Below are 13381 nucleotides of genomic sequence, written 5' to 3'. Positions count from 1 at the left end.
GACACTGACATAGTGAACTGAGAACCTAGAGAAACTTTAAACAACTTCTTTACTGATAGTGGCAGGAATATTTATTGAGATGGATGATGTTGTCTTCTGTGTGCAGGTTGCTGCTATGCCTCCATCTTCTCAATCCTCAGTTGGCAGGTTATGAGCATAAAGACAGTTGTTCTCTTTGCAATAAGGGGGTTAACAAGTCATTAGTTAGTGTGAGGGTAAGCGAGTATCTGTATCTGTCCAACGATCAATTGATTTCTCTCTGACATACGTTTTCTGGTGTTGGATTTCTCTGCATTTAGGCCATAATAGCCAACTTCCCTCTGCTTAGATACCAAGGTAGTCTTACAAGTGAAGATCTTTTGGGTCTGGCTTTCTGCTGTTGGTAATGTGAGGAGAGGAAACAGGTGAAACACTCTATCAAGATGAGAGATTATTTAATTTAAATGCAGATCAGTAATACTTCAACAGAGAAATTATCTCCCATTTTGAGTTTTCATGGGATAACACCTTTGTCTCAAGTGAAATAAGTGGTACTGATCTACAAGGAAACAGAAAATTAAATCTTCGTTTTAACAAAATCACTCGTATAAAAGCTGGAATCTTCCAAAATAAGTGATCCCTGAAGTGTTCTGTCTAATATGTTTGTATTTTCACTGGTCATCCCCATGTACCTCAACTGCTTCAGAAAGACTCCAGTCACCAAAATAGCAATGTAAAAAAATTGCAAAACAATTGACAGTGGCTTGTAAACCTCTCCACCTATCCCTATACCAATATTCTACTGCTAAACAGAAGTATCTGGGATTTCTACTGCATGAATTAATTGCTTTTGTAATGCTTTAAGGGTGTTTTTTTAGTAGTTCAATGATTTTCATATACATTTTCTCAGCTGCATCAAGGCCCCAGAGGAAATCAAGATGTCCCCATGCAGGAAAATGCTCATGGTAAATGAGATTAGTAATCCGAGGGAGTAGCCTTGCCATGTCTTTTGGATCTGCAAGTGTGTCCTCCCCTCCGCTCCAAACAGCAGTTGGTATAGTTATCTTCTCTATCTTGTACGCAGGAGGAGCAGTCTGTAAGAAAGGGAGAAGGCTGAGTAAATGCCGTTGTATCAGAAGTTATGTTTAGAGAAGGATTCTGTGCAACCATCTCTCTTTCTCTTTCCCTTCTGCACTGCCTACAGTAAAACCATAGGGATGAAGGCCACCCTCTTATTGTTCATTGCCCTAACCCAATTCCCTGACTTGCCTATCCTCACAGAAGAAACCAAAGAAATACAGAAGAGTAAAATGGAGATCATCTGAGATTTGTCTACATTGTGGTAAGGGACTATTCACAAGATGTTTTTAAATTGACTCCTTTTATCAAAGGGTCGTACTGCTATTTTTCTTCTTGACTGCATTTTGGGCAGTTTCCTAACTGTTCACAGTACTGGGAATAAAACATTGCTCGTTCCAAAATTCAAACTTCAGGTATTTGAAGACCACGTGTGTGAATGAAAGTGTTTGAGAAATCTTTGAAATCTTCCTCCACCTTTAAAATAATGTGCCACCCATAAAATAACCTGCCCTGACTCACAAAGCTCACTACAAGTTGGCTGGTCTGATCAAATCTCAAAAAATAATCAGGCAAGTGTTTTCAAGAGGAGCACAGCATTTCCGAGTGTTGACTAGGCAGTAACTAAATCTCGTAGTGATCAAGTTTTGCCTGTTTCCTTTCTTCCACACAGGATACTTCACCACAGCAGTAGTCTCCACTGTGCTGTACTGAATGCCTTTGCAGTAAGTAGCTTCTGAAAACCAAGGTATGTGTTTCCACTTTTTTTTTTTCTCTCCAGTTTAATGTTTAACTGGAAGGCAGACCTTGAGGATTTCTGGAGAAGTGAAGAGCTCTGCACTCATCCAGTCCTAGGACTTGGGTGCAGCTCTGAAGCCTTTGGGAATGGCAGGTAAGTTGACATGTCACTGGACACATCCCTGAGTCAGTGGGGGAGGTAAAATGAACTGTTAGCTGTCTGCAAAGATCTGTCTATACAATGACTGTGAATAAACTTTACAATTATGAGTATTAGATTCTGGTGAAACATTACCTGAGACTACTCTCCCCCTCTTTCTGTGCACTTTAGGGGCTAAAATATGATTTTTTCTATTCTTAGTTTTGCCAGGACCCAAGCATGAGTTCTCAGAGAAATGTATTGCCTTACCTGGTTGTATTTCTTCATGTTTTCCTTAGAGCCATAGTCGTAAGCTTGAAATTGGTCTGCACGTATTAGCTGTTAATATTGTAACATGGACAGATAAAAGGTGAGTGTTAAGAGACAGGGCAGAGAGCAGAAGTTATTTTCTTGCACGTGAGTGAAGTCGAGTCTTGAGCAGTACACAGGATTCCAGGTATACTGAGGATGGATCATAGCATGTTTTCAAAGCCTTTCCCCATGCTAACATACTCTCCTGATCCTCAGCCACCACTCTTGGTATGTTTAGTTATTAAAATCCTGCTTCAATTATCTTAGTTGGCTCTTTAGTTAGCTAAATTAGCTCTTTGTGAGGCAGCAGTGTGTCAGGGCTGTTACTTGCATGTGTTGCCTCCTCACACACCTCAGCTTTTGTGTATCAGTTTTGTCTGGTTTGCTCAGAGTAGTGAGGACAATTCCAGAGGCTCTGTACTGCTTACAAGAGTTTGGCTATGGGGGGCAGGGTGTAATTAGCTTAACACTAAGCTGTTGTCTTCTTGAATGTGATTTTTCTAAATGAAAATAAAAATAATAAAAGATGGATCTATCTTACTGATAATGTGTGTGCATTTTTTTTTTTATCCATACCTTTAAGTAACTAAGGATATGATAGAAATCTGCTAGCTCGTCTCTGTTTTCTGGCTCTGAGTGCTGGTGGTTTGGATTCTAGGAATTTTAGGCAGGGGGGTGTGCAGCAGCATGCATATATTTAAATGCTGGCTGAAGTGGCACAGCTGTGTGCACATACAGTGATGTGTTTCTGAGCCAGTGCTCTCTTGCCCTGATCTGGTTTGGAGCATAAACAGAACAAGCTTAAGTCTGAAAGTGGCATGAGATCCAGCAGAAGAGGCAGTTCCCCTCTTTGCCATTGTGCCAGCAGAAGGGTTTGTGCAGTTAACTGGCTCTGGGAGGTGGTCCAGGCTGCAGTTAACCTTCTGGGAGACAAGCTTTAGCCTAGGTGACTTCCTTGTGATCATCCCCTGGCTGCTAAAGCTTTCACTGTACTCCTGCTTCCTGCCAAGTGCCTGGACCACACTCGAATTCACTTCTGCAGCTTTCAAGGCAAATGTCTTTATAAATAAGAATGAAGGCTGGATGCCATTAGAGCTCAACATGGAGAGGCATGACGTGCCCTGGGAAAATCTGAGCCTGGTACCAAAGGGGCAATTCAGGGAATGGTCTGTTGAGCCATGGGAAACAGTGCTCCTCTGTGACAGGTGTTCACAGCAGCAGGTGAGAAGGTGTGATGGGCAGATTCCCAGATCCATCACTTCTGGACTTCCCTGTAGGCTGTCAGTTGCATAAAAAGCACTAGTAAGAGACTGCTTGTATGTCAGTTCACAGTTATACCTGATGCCAATGAATAATGTTCTGTACTGATGTTCCAGCCGGGTAATGTCCTATAAATATATCTGTTCGACTCTGGAGAGAAAGCAAAAGCATTATAAAGGCAGAGATCCAGTGCTGTGACAGAATAAAGCTGTGAAGGCTCCAAGCAACATACCGTTGCTGTGTTGAAATCCCATTTTAATAGAATATTCTTCAAATATGTAAAAGGAAGTTGAAGAGAGACTCACAAATATGCGAGTTTACAGCAGGAATGATTACATATTATTTTATACCTCTGGGAAGAGTCTTTTCAACATTAGTCCTTAGTCATATGGAAAATATCATTTGGGGAGTGTGTATGGCCTTTGTTTTTCCCAGTTTCTACAGTTCATATGATGCTTGTGCATAATCAGTAGAGGAGTATAATGAGGCTACATGTGTGAGAGCTTTTTATGCGAACACTTATTAAATAGTCTGCCCATGAGAGAGAGAAGGTCCCTGGAGAACAGACATGTCTAAGGTTGTAAGAAAAACAGGTGGCAGCCAGAGTAAAGGAATGCAATCTTGCTTTTGGAAGAAGTGTGAAGAAACAGCTTTGAGTTTTGACTGGAAATGTTTTGATGTGTAACAAGTGAAAAGAAACCATCCCTTATGTTCAGATGATCCAGATATCTTCCTGTTTAGGAAGGAAAATATATGAACTGTGGAAAAGAGAAAAAGGTCTTTCTTCATCCAGTTGTCCATTTTAAAAACCTTTGGTGCCTGTCCAACATTTCTTTGGCTTATCTCCAGAAGAGGGGACTCCCTCAACACATGTCCTTGCAACTGTATGTAGACAACAGGCAAAAGAACTCTTTTTCCTACAAAACTACTTTAGATTTACTTGTATTAAGCTTTTCTTGGACATGCTTACCGTGTTCAGATTTTGTATCCTGCCCCCAGTTAAGAGACACAAGATACTGCCACAAACTTTACCCAGAGATCCGCAGAAGCATGTTAGAGGTCCTTTTGTCAGTTCATTCTGGTGAAAAGCTCCGTTGCAGCCAAGAAACAACTGAGGGAGGAAAAGTGCAGAAGTTTTTTTGTTGTTGCAGGATGATTTAATGCAGAAAACTGTCACTCCCTCTTCCTTAATAGCCTTGCCTCTTAACTAGAGGCAAGACTGCTGAAACTGCTTGCCATCCCACTATCATTTATAGTGAGTTCTTCCCAAGGGCATACCACATGTTCTTCCTGCTTCATATCAGTTATGAGTCCTGGAGGTCACTATCCATCTGGTTTTAGTGTACCGTTCTCAGTGAGAAAGGTAGTTGGCTGCACTGATGACTGCAGAATACAGGAAGTGCCTTTTTGCCCTAATATTTCTTCCAGGCAAGTGCAGAAACTGTACTGTGAGTGTTCCTACTAAGGAAGGAGGGATCAGACAAATGAGAAGGGTGTAGAGTTGGATGCTCTATAGTCACATCATGGGTGCAGCTTGGACGGAAAGAGGATGTGCTCCTGTGGTTTGACATAAAGTACAGCATGCATGATTTTCACCATTCCGAGCAAATTCTATGAAATTGACACATTCTAGTGTGAAATAGATATTTCCCTTTATGTTTTGTTTATCACTTTACAAGTAAATATTTCACAAACATAAATGAAATGCATGTCTAATAAAATTAAGATGTGAAATATCTTATTTGCAGTTTTTTGTTAGTGCTTAAGGCTAGATTTAGTAAACTATATTAGATTTGTTTCAGTCTGGTATTTGCGAGTTTTCTTCAGAAAGATCTGACTTAAATAAATAATGATGAAAGTATGCCTGTTACCTTAAAGATGCTGCAAAAGAGATACTGCATCCAGCCTTGCTGCTTAGCTTTGTGGGAAATCTGAAGTCTACAAGCACTGTCAGCAGTCTGATACACTGAATTCACTTCTAACTCATCACCCCTTAAAAGTTCAGGTTGAATGAGTCCAGCAGAGACAAAGCAGATAATATTATGTCTTCTAGAAAGAGAAATTACATACCCTGGTCAATGATGGGGGAAGACGTGCAAATGCTACCATAGGACTGGTAGCATGTGTGATTGTGGCTACTGGTCCCAAAGCAAAGAATACTTTAATCTTCTGAGACAACTCAGGATAAGTAGAAAATGCTATGAAGCCTGCAAGCACAGAAGGAGAGTCAAGGTAATGAAGAGATCTCCACAGACCAAATAAATGAAAAAGCAGTAGGCAGCAAAGAAGGGAAACTAGATTAGCATTCAATTGGCTGTTCATTTCTGTCCTGCAAACCTAAGGAGAATGTTTGATTCTTGCTTGAAACTTTTATTTGGAAGACAGAGTTAATTCTAAGGATATAAGTTCATTAGAGCATGTCCAGTTACCAATTTTCACAGAACTGACGGTTTTGCGTTAAGGCTATTTTTGGGGGAGAAGGTCCATTAATCAGATTTTTTAAATTCAAATTCTCTTTAAACTTCCCTAAACTCTAATAAAATAATTAGTTCCTTGGCTTGCTGTCTCTAAAAGCCTGTATATGTTTATGCTGGCATGCAGCAATGCGATAATTATCTGAAGATTAGGAATAAAATTTTTACTTGTTACTAAGCACATACTTGTGTGAGAGTGAACGCACAAATAAAGGAAGAGTTTAAATAAGGAAGGAAGGAATGAAAACCAAAAAGGGTTCATTCCATCCTGTTTTCTGAACATGTCTAAATTTCTCCACTGATGGACTATGTTAGAATTTTGACCAGTTGACATAAGTATCTCAAGACAAAGAAGGTGGTGACTTGGTCTGAATTATTCATTCTGTGAAAAGACTCTTAGAATGCACATAAGTAAAGAAAGGAGAATAATTGTCTAAGAATGTAGTGATATGGTGCTTCCCCCCATTTTCCCCTCGGTTTCTGAGTTTATTTTTTTATAAGGACAATGGTACACCGTGGAATAAATCCCAGTGTCTGCTCACATATCTGAAATATAAATCATAAACACTAACAACTGTTTTGTACCCAGACAATCCTAACATTACCTGCGGTTGAGCCTTCAGAGTGACCAACATAATAGACATCCTTCTGTCCAGTTTTATTCATGATGAAGTACAGCTCTGCTGGAATATCATATTTTCCTATCTCATCGAAGCTAAAGGGAGAAAAATAAAAAGCTTGCAGATAATTCAGCCATCACAGTGTGAGTAACTGAATGTCAGTTTTGTTCATTGCACCAAGCAGGACCCATTGAAGGATGAGGCTGCAGGCTGTGTCTGCTTGATTTGGGGAAATGGGCAGAGGGATGCAGCTGCCCAGCCAGGCTGCCTGATGCCTTGGTCTCTCTGTGGAGGAGGTGCCAGTTTTGCCTGACAGCTGCAGCCCTTTGGGGAACTGAATTTAATCAATGCTTTCACCAGCAGGGGTTACAAGAATTATTTTTCTCCCAGGTAACATTATCTGTGGTAGATCAGATTTCTCAACAGAGCTGATCAGTCTTCTTTCTGCACTTGGGACACGGTAATGGTGGGAGACTTCAAGGTTACAGATGCCTCCCAGTTTTGGAAGCCTGTTCCCAAAAAAACCAGCATGGCGTATGGGCAGAGGTGATCTGTGTACTTCCAGCTTTGTCTCTGTATGTGCTGATTCCAAAAGAGCCCATCCAGATCATGTAGTCCTTCTTATGACTCCCCTGACATACCCAGAATTGGCTGCATCTGTGGAAAAGAGTCGGTCTAGTCTTCTTAGATGTTGCATCTGACTTCCCACTTGGAAGTCAGATTATATGAAAAACAGTAGTGTTTTTGTATAATTCAGAAGGTATTTTTTTTATAACCAGAAGGGGAAAGGTTCTGCATTTTGCTAGTAACCACCTAATCTTGCTAGTTCCCTGAATGTTGCTTCAGTAATTCTTTTTCCATGGAGTACCTGTACTGCCAGAACTCTTTCTGGCAGGGCTTAAGGGTCTTGTGTTTTAAAGACCAGGTGTCTCCTCGGCTGTTTCCCATCCAGACATCATAGCCAGCGTCTGCAAGAATGAAGCCTAGGCTGTTCACAGGCTCGTTAGAAATCCAGTGAATAGAATCTGCTAGAACACCATGGTGTAGCAAGATGGCAGGCTTTTTCCCTGAAACAGAAGAGGTTTTCTTAGGATGTAGCTGATGTGTAGTTAAAACTGGGGTGCAGAATCTGGTTTTGAAGGAGTTTTTTAGCCCATGTACAGAATTCAGGCCACATTCTAGGCTGAATTACTAGGTGCCTTTGCTGAGATGGAAAGGTATGGAACATGCCATTGCATGTGCAAAGGGGAAAGATGGGGAACCCATGTAAGAGTTGTCTCTCAGACCTTCCTTACATCCCACAACTGTCATACCTGTATTTTGGCTATTCCTTCCAGAGGGAATTCTGAAAACACCAAGAATGTATCCATCCTCTGTTGTAACTTCATATTCCTCGCTGGGGTATCCATGATACCTGATAATTTCACTCTGTGGAGAGCCAAAGGACAGTTTATTAAGATGTATTTACAGTGTAGATATTGGTGTAGAAGGTGTTTAGAGGCTGCTTCTGTCCAGGAACATGAACTTGGCCAAGAATATGCCAGGAATGTAAATGTGATAACATATTGCTAGCTTTTCTCTACTGTTGTGGGTTATACTGGTAGGAAGGTACACCAAAAGGGATTCCTGTAGGAAAAAAAAAAACAAACCCCACTTCTCTCTCTTTCACGGGTGATCCAATATTATATGCCATGTCTTAGCCATTGAGTCTGGAGGATGCAAATGGCAGTGAGAGTAGTTGGGATGTGTTTCTGTGATGTGGTTTGTGTACACTACTTCGTGCTATATGACTCAAATTGTGTTAATTGCTGTAGCACTGGTACTCAAGCACTACACAGACTTACAAGAGTGGCAGAATGCAGCAAAGTCTTCTTCAGACTTGCTTAGATGGTAATTGTCTGGTATTTGACCCCCTGTTATGGGACAAAGCAGAACTGTACTGAGTGACTAACCTTTTGGGAGATATTTTGTCATTTTTTGCAAGGCTGATACAGGTTGTATCTTTCTAGAGAGTAAACATGCATCAGTATCTCTATCTGGTCCATAATGAATCATTTCTTGCCAAAGTGTGGTTAGGCAAGCCATGTAGGGTGGATCTCCGATTACAGACTCACTCACAGCACCACCTATTACACTTGCTACAGTGAGGAAATCTTTGGTGATTCATAGCAAAGGGGTCTTGGGGTTTTTGTTGTGAGAGTTTGCTGTTTGAAGAAGGGTTTCAAGCTGCCTTGTTATAGAAGAGTAGGCCTTTGCTTCACTTGAGACTAGAAACCAGCCTTTGCTTCCACTCTAAAGGAATTCTTCTCTCTGGCTCAGACTGTTTGGAAAGGAGCATCAAAGTTTCTTCCAGGCAAGTGCTCACAATGCTGGAGGTACCCTTTTGAAGGGAACCTACTTTTAGCATTGTGACAGGAACTGTTAGTGTTATGGTACTGGGAGAAAAGCTTTAGAAAGAAAGCGAGAGAAGGTGACCCAACTTACAACATTCATAAAGCATTCTGGGTTGCGAGTTTTCTTGCATGAGCTTGTGTCTGCACTCAGAGTGCAGGGTGCTGTGATTCCTGCTGAAAAGGCAATTCCTTGGGAGCAGAGCAGAAAGAGGAGGCACCACATCTTGGGGCTGTGTGAAAGAAAAAATGCAGGGGTGTTTGTCTTAAGAAGGGAGTGATGTGGAATTCCACAGGAAGACCTATAGGGGGGAGTCTCCATAAGGTTTCTCAAGGCCTGTTCCCCATGGTGTTGCCAGAGTAAGTACTTGGGTGAGGAAGGACTGTCTACAGCTCACTCTGTTTAATATGGCTCAGGAATGAGTCAAAAGCTCCAGGATGATATGGAACCAAACTGGGGGCATGTGTTTGTATGACATCAATACTAGTTTGCGCTGAGTATCTTCCTTTCTCTCTCCACATGATCTTCCCTATTGTAAATCTGTCTTTCCTGTACAAAAGGCTGAATTTTCATGAATTTTAAGGGGTCTGGTGATCACAGTGTAGCTTGTCTGAATAGAAACTGTAGAGTGCTCTCTATCCATTTAAACCCCTGCTTCTTGGCTGTAGCCACCTTTGTAATCAGCATGGAGGAAAGAGGTCATAAAACCTGTCTTGGGGAAAATCTTTAAGATTTGGAAAGTGTGGAAAGGATAGGCAAAATGTTTGTTTTCTCTGAACTTCTTCATGAGGGAGGGACTTCTCAATTATTTTCATTTTTTATTAAATCTATCATATCCCTTGAGTCACTAGAATGTTTGGATTAAACTACGACTTGGATATACCCTTAATATTGACATCCAAACTCACTGTAGTCCACTTTGTAGGAGAATACTCCAATTCTTCTGTCAATAGAATAGAAATCCTTCTACCTGTGTGCTCTGGAAGCTCAGTTTTGTAGTAGATGTTCCACTGCTTTTTGCAGTTTTGTTCAGTTCAAATAAAAGCAAAACACATTCCTCTATGTGGAGAATTGTTTAGGAACAAAACTGGAAAGTTCAGCATAGGTCACAGTTTGATTTTGAACTTAAAGTGAGGCAGTGGGATAGCTAAATTGTTACCATTTTTAGGGTATGTTTTCCCTATATATTGTGGTCACCTGATTTAGCTGGCATGTTCATAGAATCATAGAATTAACTGGGTTGGAAGAGACCTCCGAGATCTTTAAGTCCAACCCTTGATCCAACCCCACTATGATTACTAGATCATGGCACTCAGTGCCACATCCAGCCTCATCTTAAAAACCTCCAGGGTTGGTGAATCCACCATATTTTAAGGCTTTATTCTGAATGTTTTCTAAGTTAGATATAATGCACCAATTAACTGTAAGGCTTGGCACACATTGTCTCTTTAATTTCAATGGCCAAGTCTTGACTGTTGGAGCCCGGAACAGTAATCTAGTCTTTTTATGCAATGAAACAGTGCCAAAGAGTGGCATTTACCATGGCAAACTGGAATTAACTGAAATATTAAAAATTAAAAAAAAAGTAGAGGAAGGTATCTGAAAGATACATTGAAAATGCCATTTCTGGAGACTTTTGATATTTAACGAAAACAAACCTTCTAGAAATTCATCAGAGTACTCTTGAGAGAGTCATTATGGCTTTGTTTCACATATACTGTACACAGGACAGAAAGGCACCAGGTCATTTAATGTGCTTAACAGATGTCAGAATCCCAACTTTAACATAAAAGGACAAATTAAATGGATTTGGAGCTATAAGTACAAAATGTTCATTTTATGCCCATGTTTTCAATTCTGAGATTTTCATGCATCCACAGTGATATCCAAAGGAGGAAAAAAAACAACTAGAAAAAAATTAAATTATCAGTTACTCTTTTTTCCATTTGCATGGATCCTTTAGCAAACATGCACTTTGATGCATAACATCAGGCTTGCAGCTCAGAAAGGATGCAGGCTGTCTGCTCTGACAAGCAACTGCACAAAATCAAAACAGCACATCTTTATGGAGACAAGCAACAGAGAAAGGGACCATGGGCACATATGTACAAGCAACTTACCTCTGCTTGGACTCCCTTGTTGCACCTTCTGCTGCAGTTCCTCCACTAGCAGTCGGTCTCCACTAGCAGACTGATTCACTGCCAGAAACCTGTGCCAATAAAAGGAGTAGCAGCAGAGTGCTGCATGGTATCTGAATGTATAGGAGAGCATGTTAAAATGCTACTTGTTTGGCAATTTTTAAGGAGTGGAGTTATTTTATGATAAATAGCACCTTTGCATGACATTCTGAAAGACCAAATTGCACCATGGAGCAGGTGAGGTAAAGAGGCATCTAACCTGTCATTAGAATACTTAGCAGGGACTAGGTTATTCTTGTTCCCTGAGGCTGTGACAGATTTTTATTCCTACTGCCACTTGTCTCAGAGGATGCTGTGACCACTTTATTTTTGGATGAAGAGGAAGAAGAATCCAGCCTTTCTCAACACTTTCTACCTAGGAATGTGATCTCAGCTGCTATGGATAGTACAGAAGCTGATGTGACCACTGGTTCCACACCTGTTGCTTGTTTCCTGAACTGCTGTTTGCAGATTGCTCAGGGACAATTCTTTGTTAGGTAATCTTAGAATAAAAATACAAGTGATTTGAAAGGTGTGTATTTAGCATCACACACACATTCCTACATCTGTTGTTCAGTGGGCACCACAACACACAATGACCAGTTTGCTCTGAATTAGCCTGGTTCTGTAGGGATTCACAGGTGTTGAATTCAATGAAAACATTGTGTAAACTTTGAGTCAAGATACTCTTATTATTTCTAAGCCATTTCCATGAGCTCTGTGAAAACACAATATTTTGGAGGCCCTGCCTAATCAATGAATTAATTGTAGTCAGCCCTGGGGAGCTTGGTCCTCACTGAAGTTGGCCGGGTGTCCTGGTGAAGCAAATTCTCTGGAATGTGGGTGCTAGTGATCTGCTATCTTGTATGGGCAAGTGAGTGAAGTAAATACTTGTTAATAAACAGAACCTGAGAGTCACCACAGAACCAATTCTGCTTTATCAAGTAGAGTACAGTCTGTCAAAAAGCCAAAAAAGTGATTTCTCAATGAAAAACATTACAGTTAGGAAGGCCTGATGCCACTGCTTAGTCAGACTAAGACCAAAGACTTTTCTCTGCAGTATTCCCAGCTAACAAATAACACTACTTATTTCTTTGTTTTATAGAGTTGTCAGCCTGGAATGATCTTTCAATTTTGCCTATTTTACCTCATCTTGACACATGGGATGTATGATATTTTTGCCGATGTTGTTGGTAGCAGTGAAGGGAAGAGCAAAAGATAGGTTAATCTACCTGAACAGGGAAAAGAGACAATGAAATTAATGCATATAAAAAGAGCATAGGAAGCACAAAACCGAGAAGGTATACAGAAACTTCCAAGGACATGTTGTCTTTACTTAGAGAACCAGGATAGCCGGGAAGGTAAGCATTCTGTTCTAAAAATGTTGTGGCAAAACTGAAGCCCAGGTGGTCTGGCCTGTAACTCAGTCCAGTTTAAAGTGTTATAAAATACAGGCTCCATTTCATGCCACAGAGGGGCTTCTTTGTGCTTGCTGAGTCTGTTGAGTTAATCCTGTCCTGAAGCAGAGGTGCCAGGGACCCTTGCAGTGCTACAGGGATGTTGCACAAGTAGCTAACAGTCTTCTGAGGGAAAGTGTAAGGGGAGAGTGTTCCTCTTGTCCCAACACTGGCCATTCAAGGAGTGCATTTCTTGGGAACATACATTTCCTAGGATTGTTCTGCACACACAGCTCCACCAGGCCACAGATTTCTTTCCCTGGAGTAGTGTAACTCATGGCATTTGGAGCAATATGATCTCTAGTGCTTGAAAATTAAAGAAACAAATGATCTTCTGTGACTTTTATTGAATGGGCTGTTCTGAAGTTTAATTGATATCTAGTTTAAAAAATTAGTTTATTGTATTATTTCCTTGATGAAGGCCCTTCTGACAAACTCTTAGTTCCCTTTTGGCTCATATGAAACTTTTGCAGTGTTGTTAAATTCTGTCAGGAAGTAAGAATCATGTTTCCTACACACTGAATAGGTGACAGTCTGCCCATGTACTGCATCTTGGCACCTTTTGGAAAAAAAAGACGTATTCAACAACAAAAAAAATCAACATTTTCAGGACTCTAATTCCAAGCATGGTAAAGAACACTAAAGCAATATGTGAAGCAGAAGTGAACCTGTGACTACACAGATTGGCTTGAGTCTCATACCTCATCACGGTTGGGCTGCTTATCTGTTCTCCAACTGAAGCTCTGACCAAAGTGCT

At 40.7% G+C, this 13381-nt stretch overlaps 1 protein-coding gene across 1 annotated transcript; it reads right to left on the bottom strand.

The window, feature by feature from the left end:
* Positions 1-839: 839 nt before the first annotated feature.
* On the bottom strand, positions 840-13330 carry LOC114055876 (lysosomal acid lipase/cholesteryl ester hydrolase-like). The gene is made up of 11 exons (XM_027880467.1): positions 13326-13330; positions 11111-11199; positions 9084-9181; positions 7886-8027; positions 7468-7666; positions 6585-6694; positions 5576-5712; positions 4476-4616; positions 3584-3655; positions 2204-2272; positions 840-1073 (listed from the first exon to the last, which is right to left on the bottom strand). Exons 1-11 carry the CDS (start codon positions 13328-13330, stop codon positions 840-842), a joined length of 1296 nt encoding a protein of 431 aa, XP_027736268.1.
* Positions 13331-13381: the final 51 nt, after the last annotated feature.

Source organism: Empidonax traillii, unplaced genomic scaffold (assembly GCF_003031625.1).
Source record: "Empidonax traillii isolate 1590-97213 ecotype Southwest subspecies unplaced genomic scaffold, ASM303162v1 scaffold70:size1330859, whole genome shotgun sequence".
NCBI classification, from domain to species: Eukaryota; Metazoa; Chordata; class Aves; order Passeriformes; family Tyrannidae; genus Empidonax; species Empidonax traillii.
Note: the sequence above shows the minus strand (reverse complement) of the source record. Positions and strands in the feature narration are given on the sequence as shown.

What these genes read in the sequence shown, in the direction of transcription:
- LOC114055876 (XM_027880467.1), bottom strand. An exon ending in TTCCCCCATCATTGACCAGG is followed by an intron (nt 4,617 to 5,575) that starts GTATGTAATTTC and finishes TTCCTCCCTCAG; the next exon opens with TTGTTTCTTGGCTGCAACGG. An exon ending in ACATGAAGAAATACAACCAG is followed by an intron (nt 1,074 to 2,203) that starts GTAAGGCAATAC and finishes CCTTTCTTACAG; the next exon opens with ACTGCTCCTCCTGCGTACAA.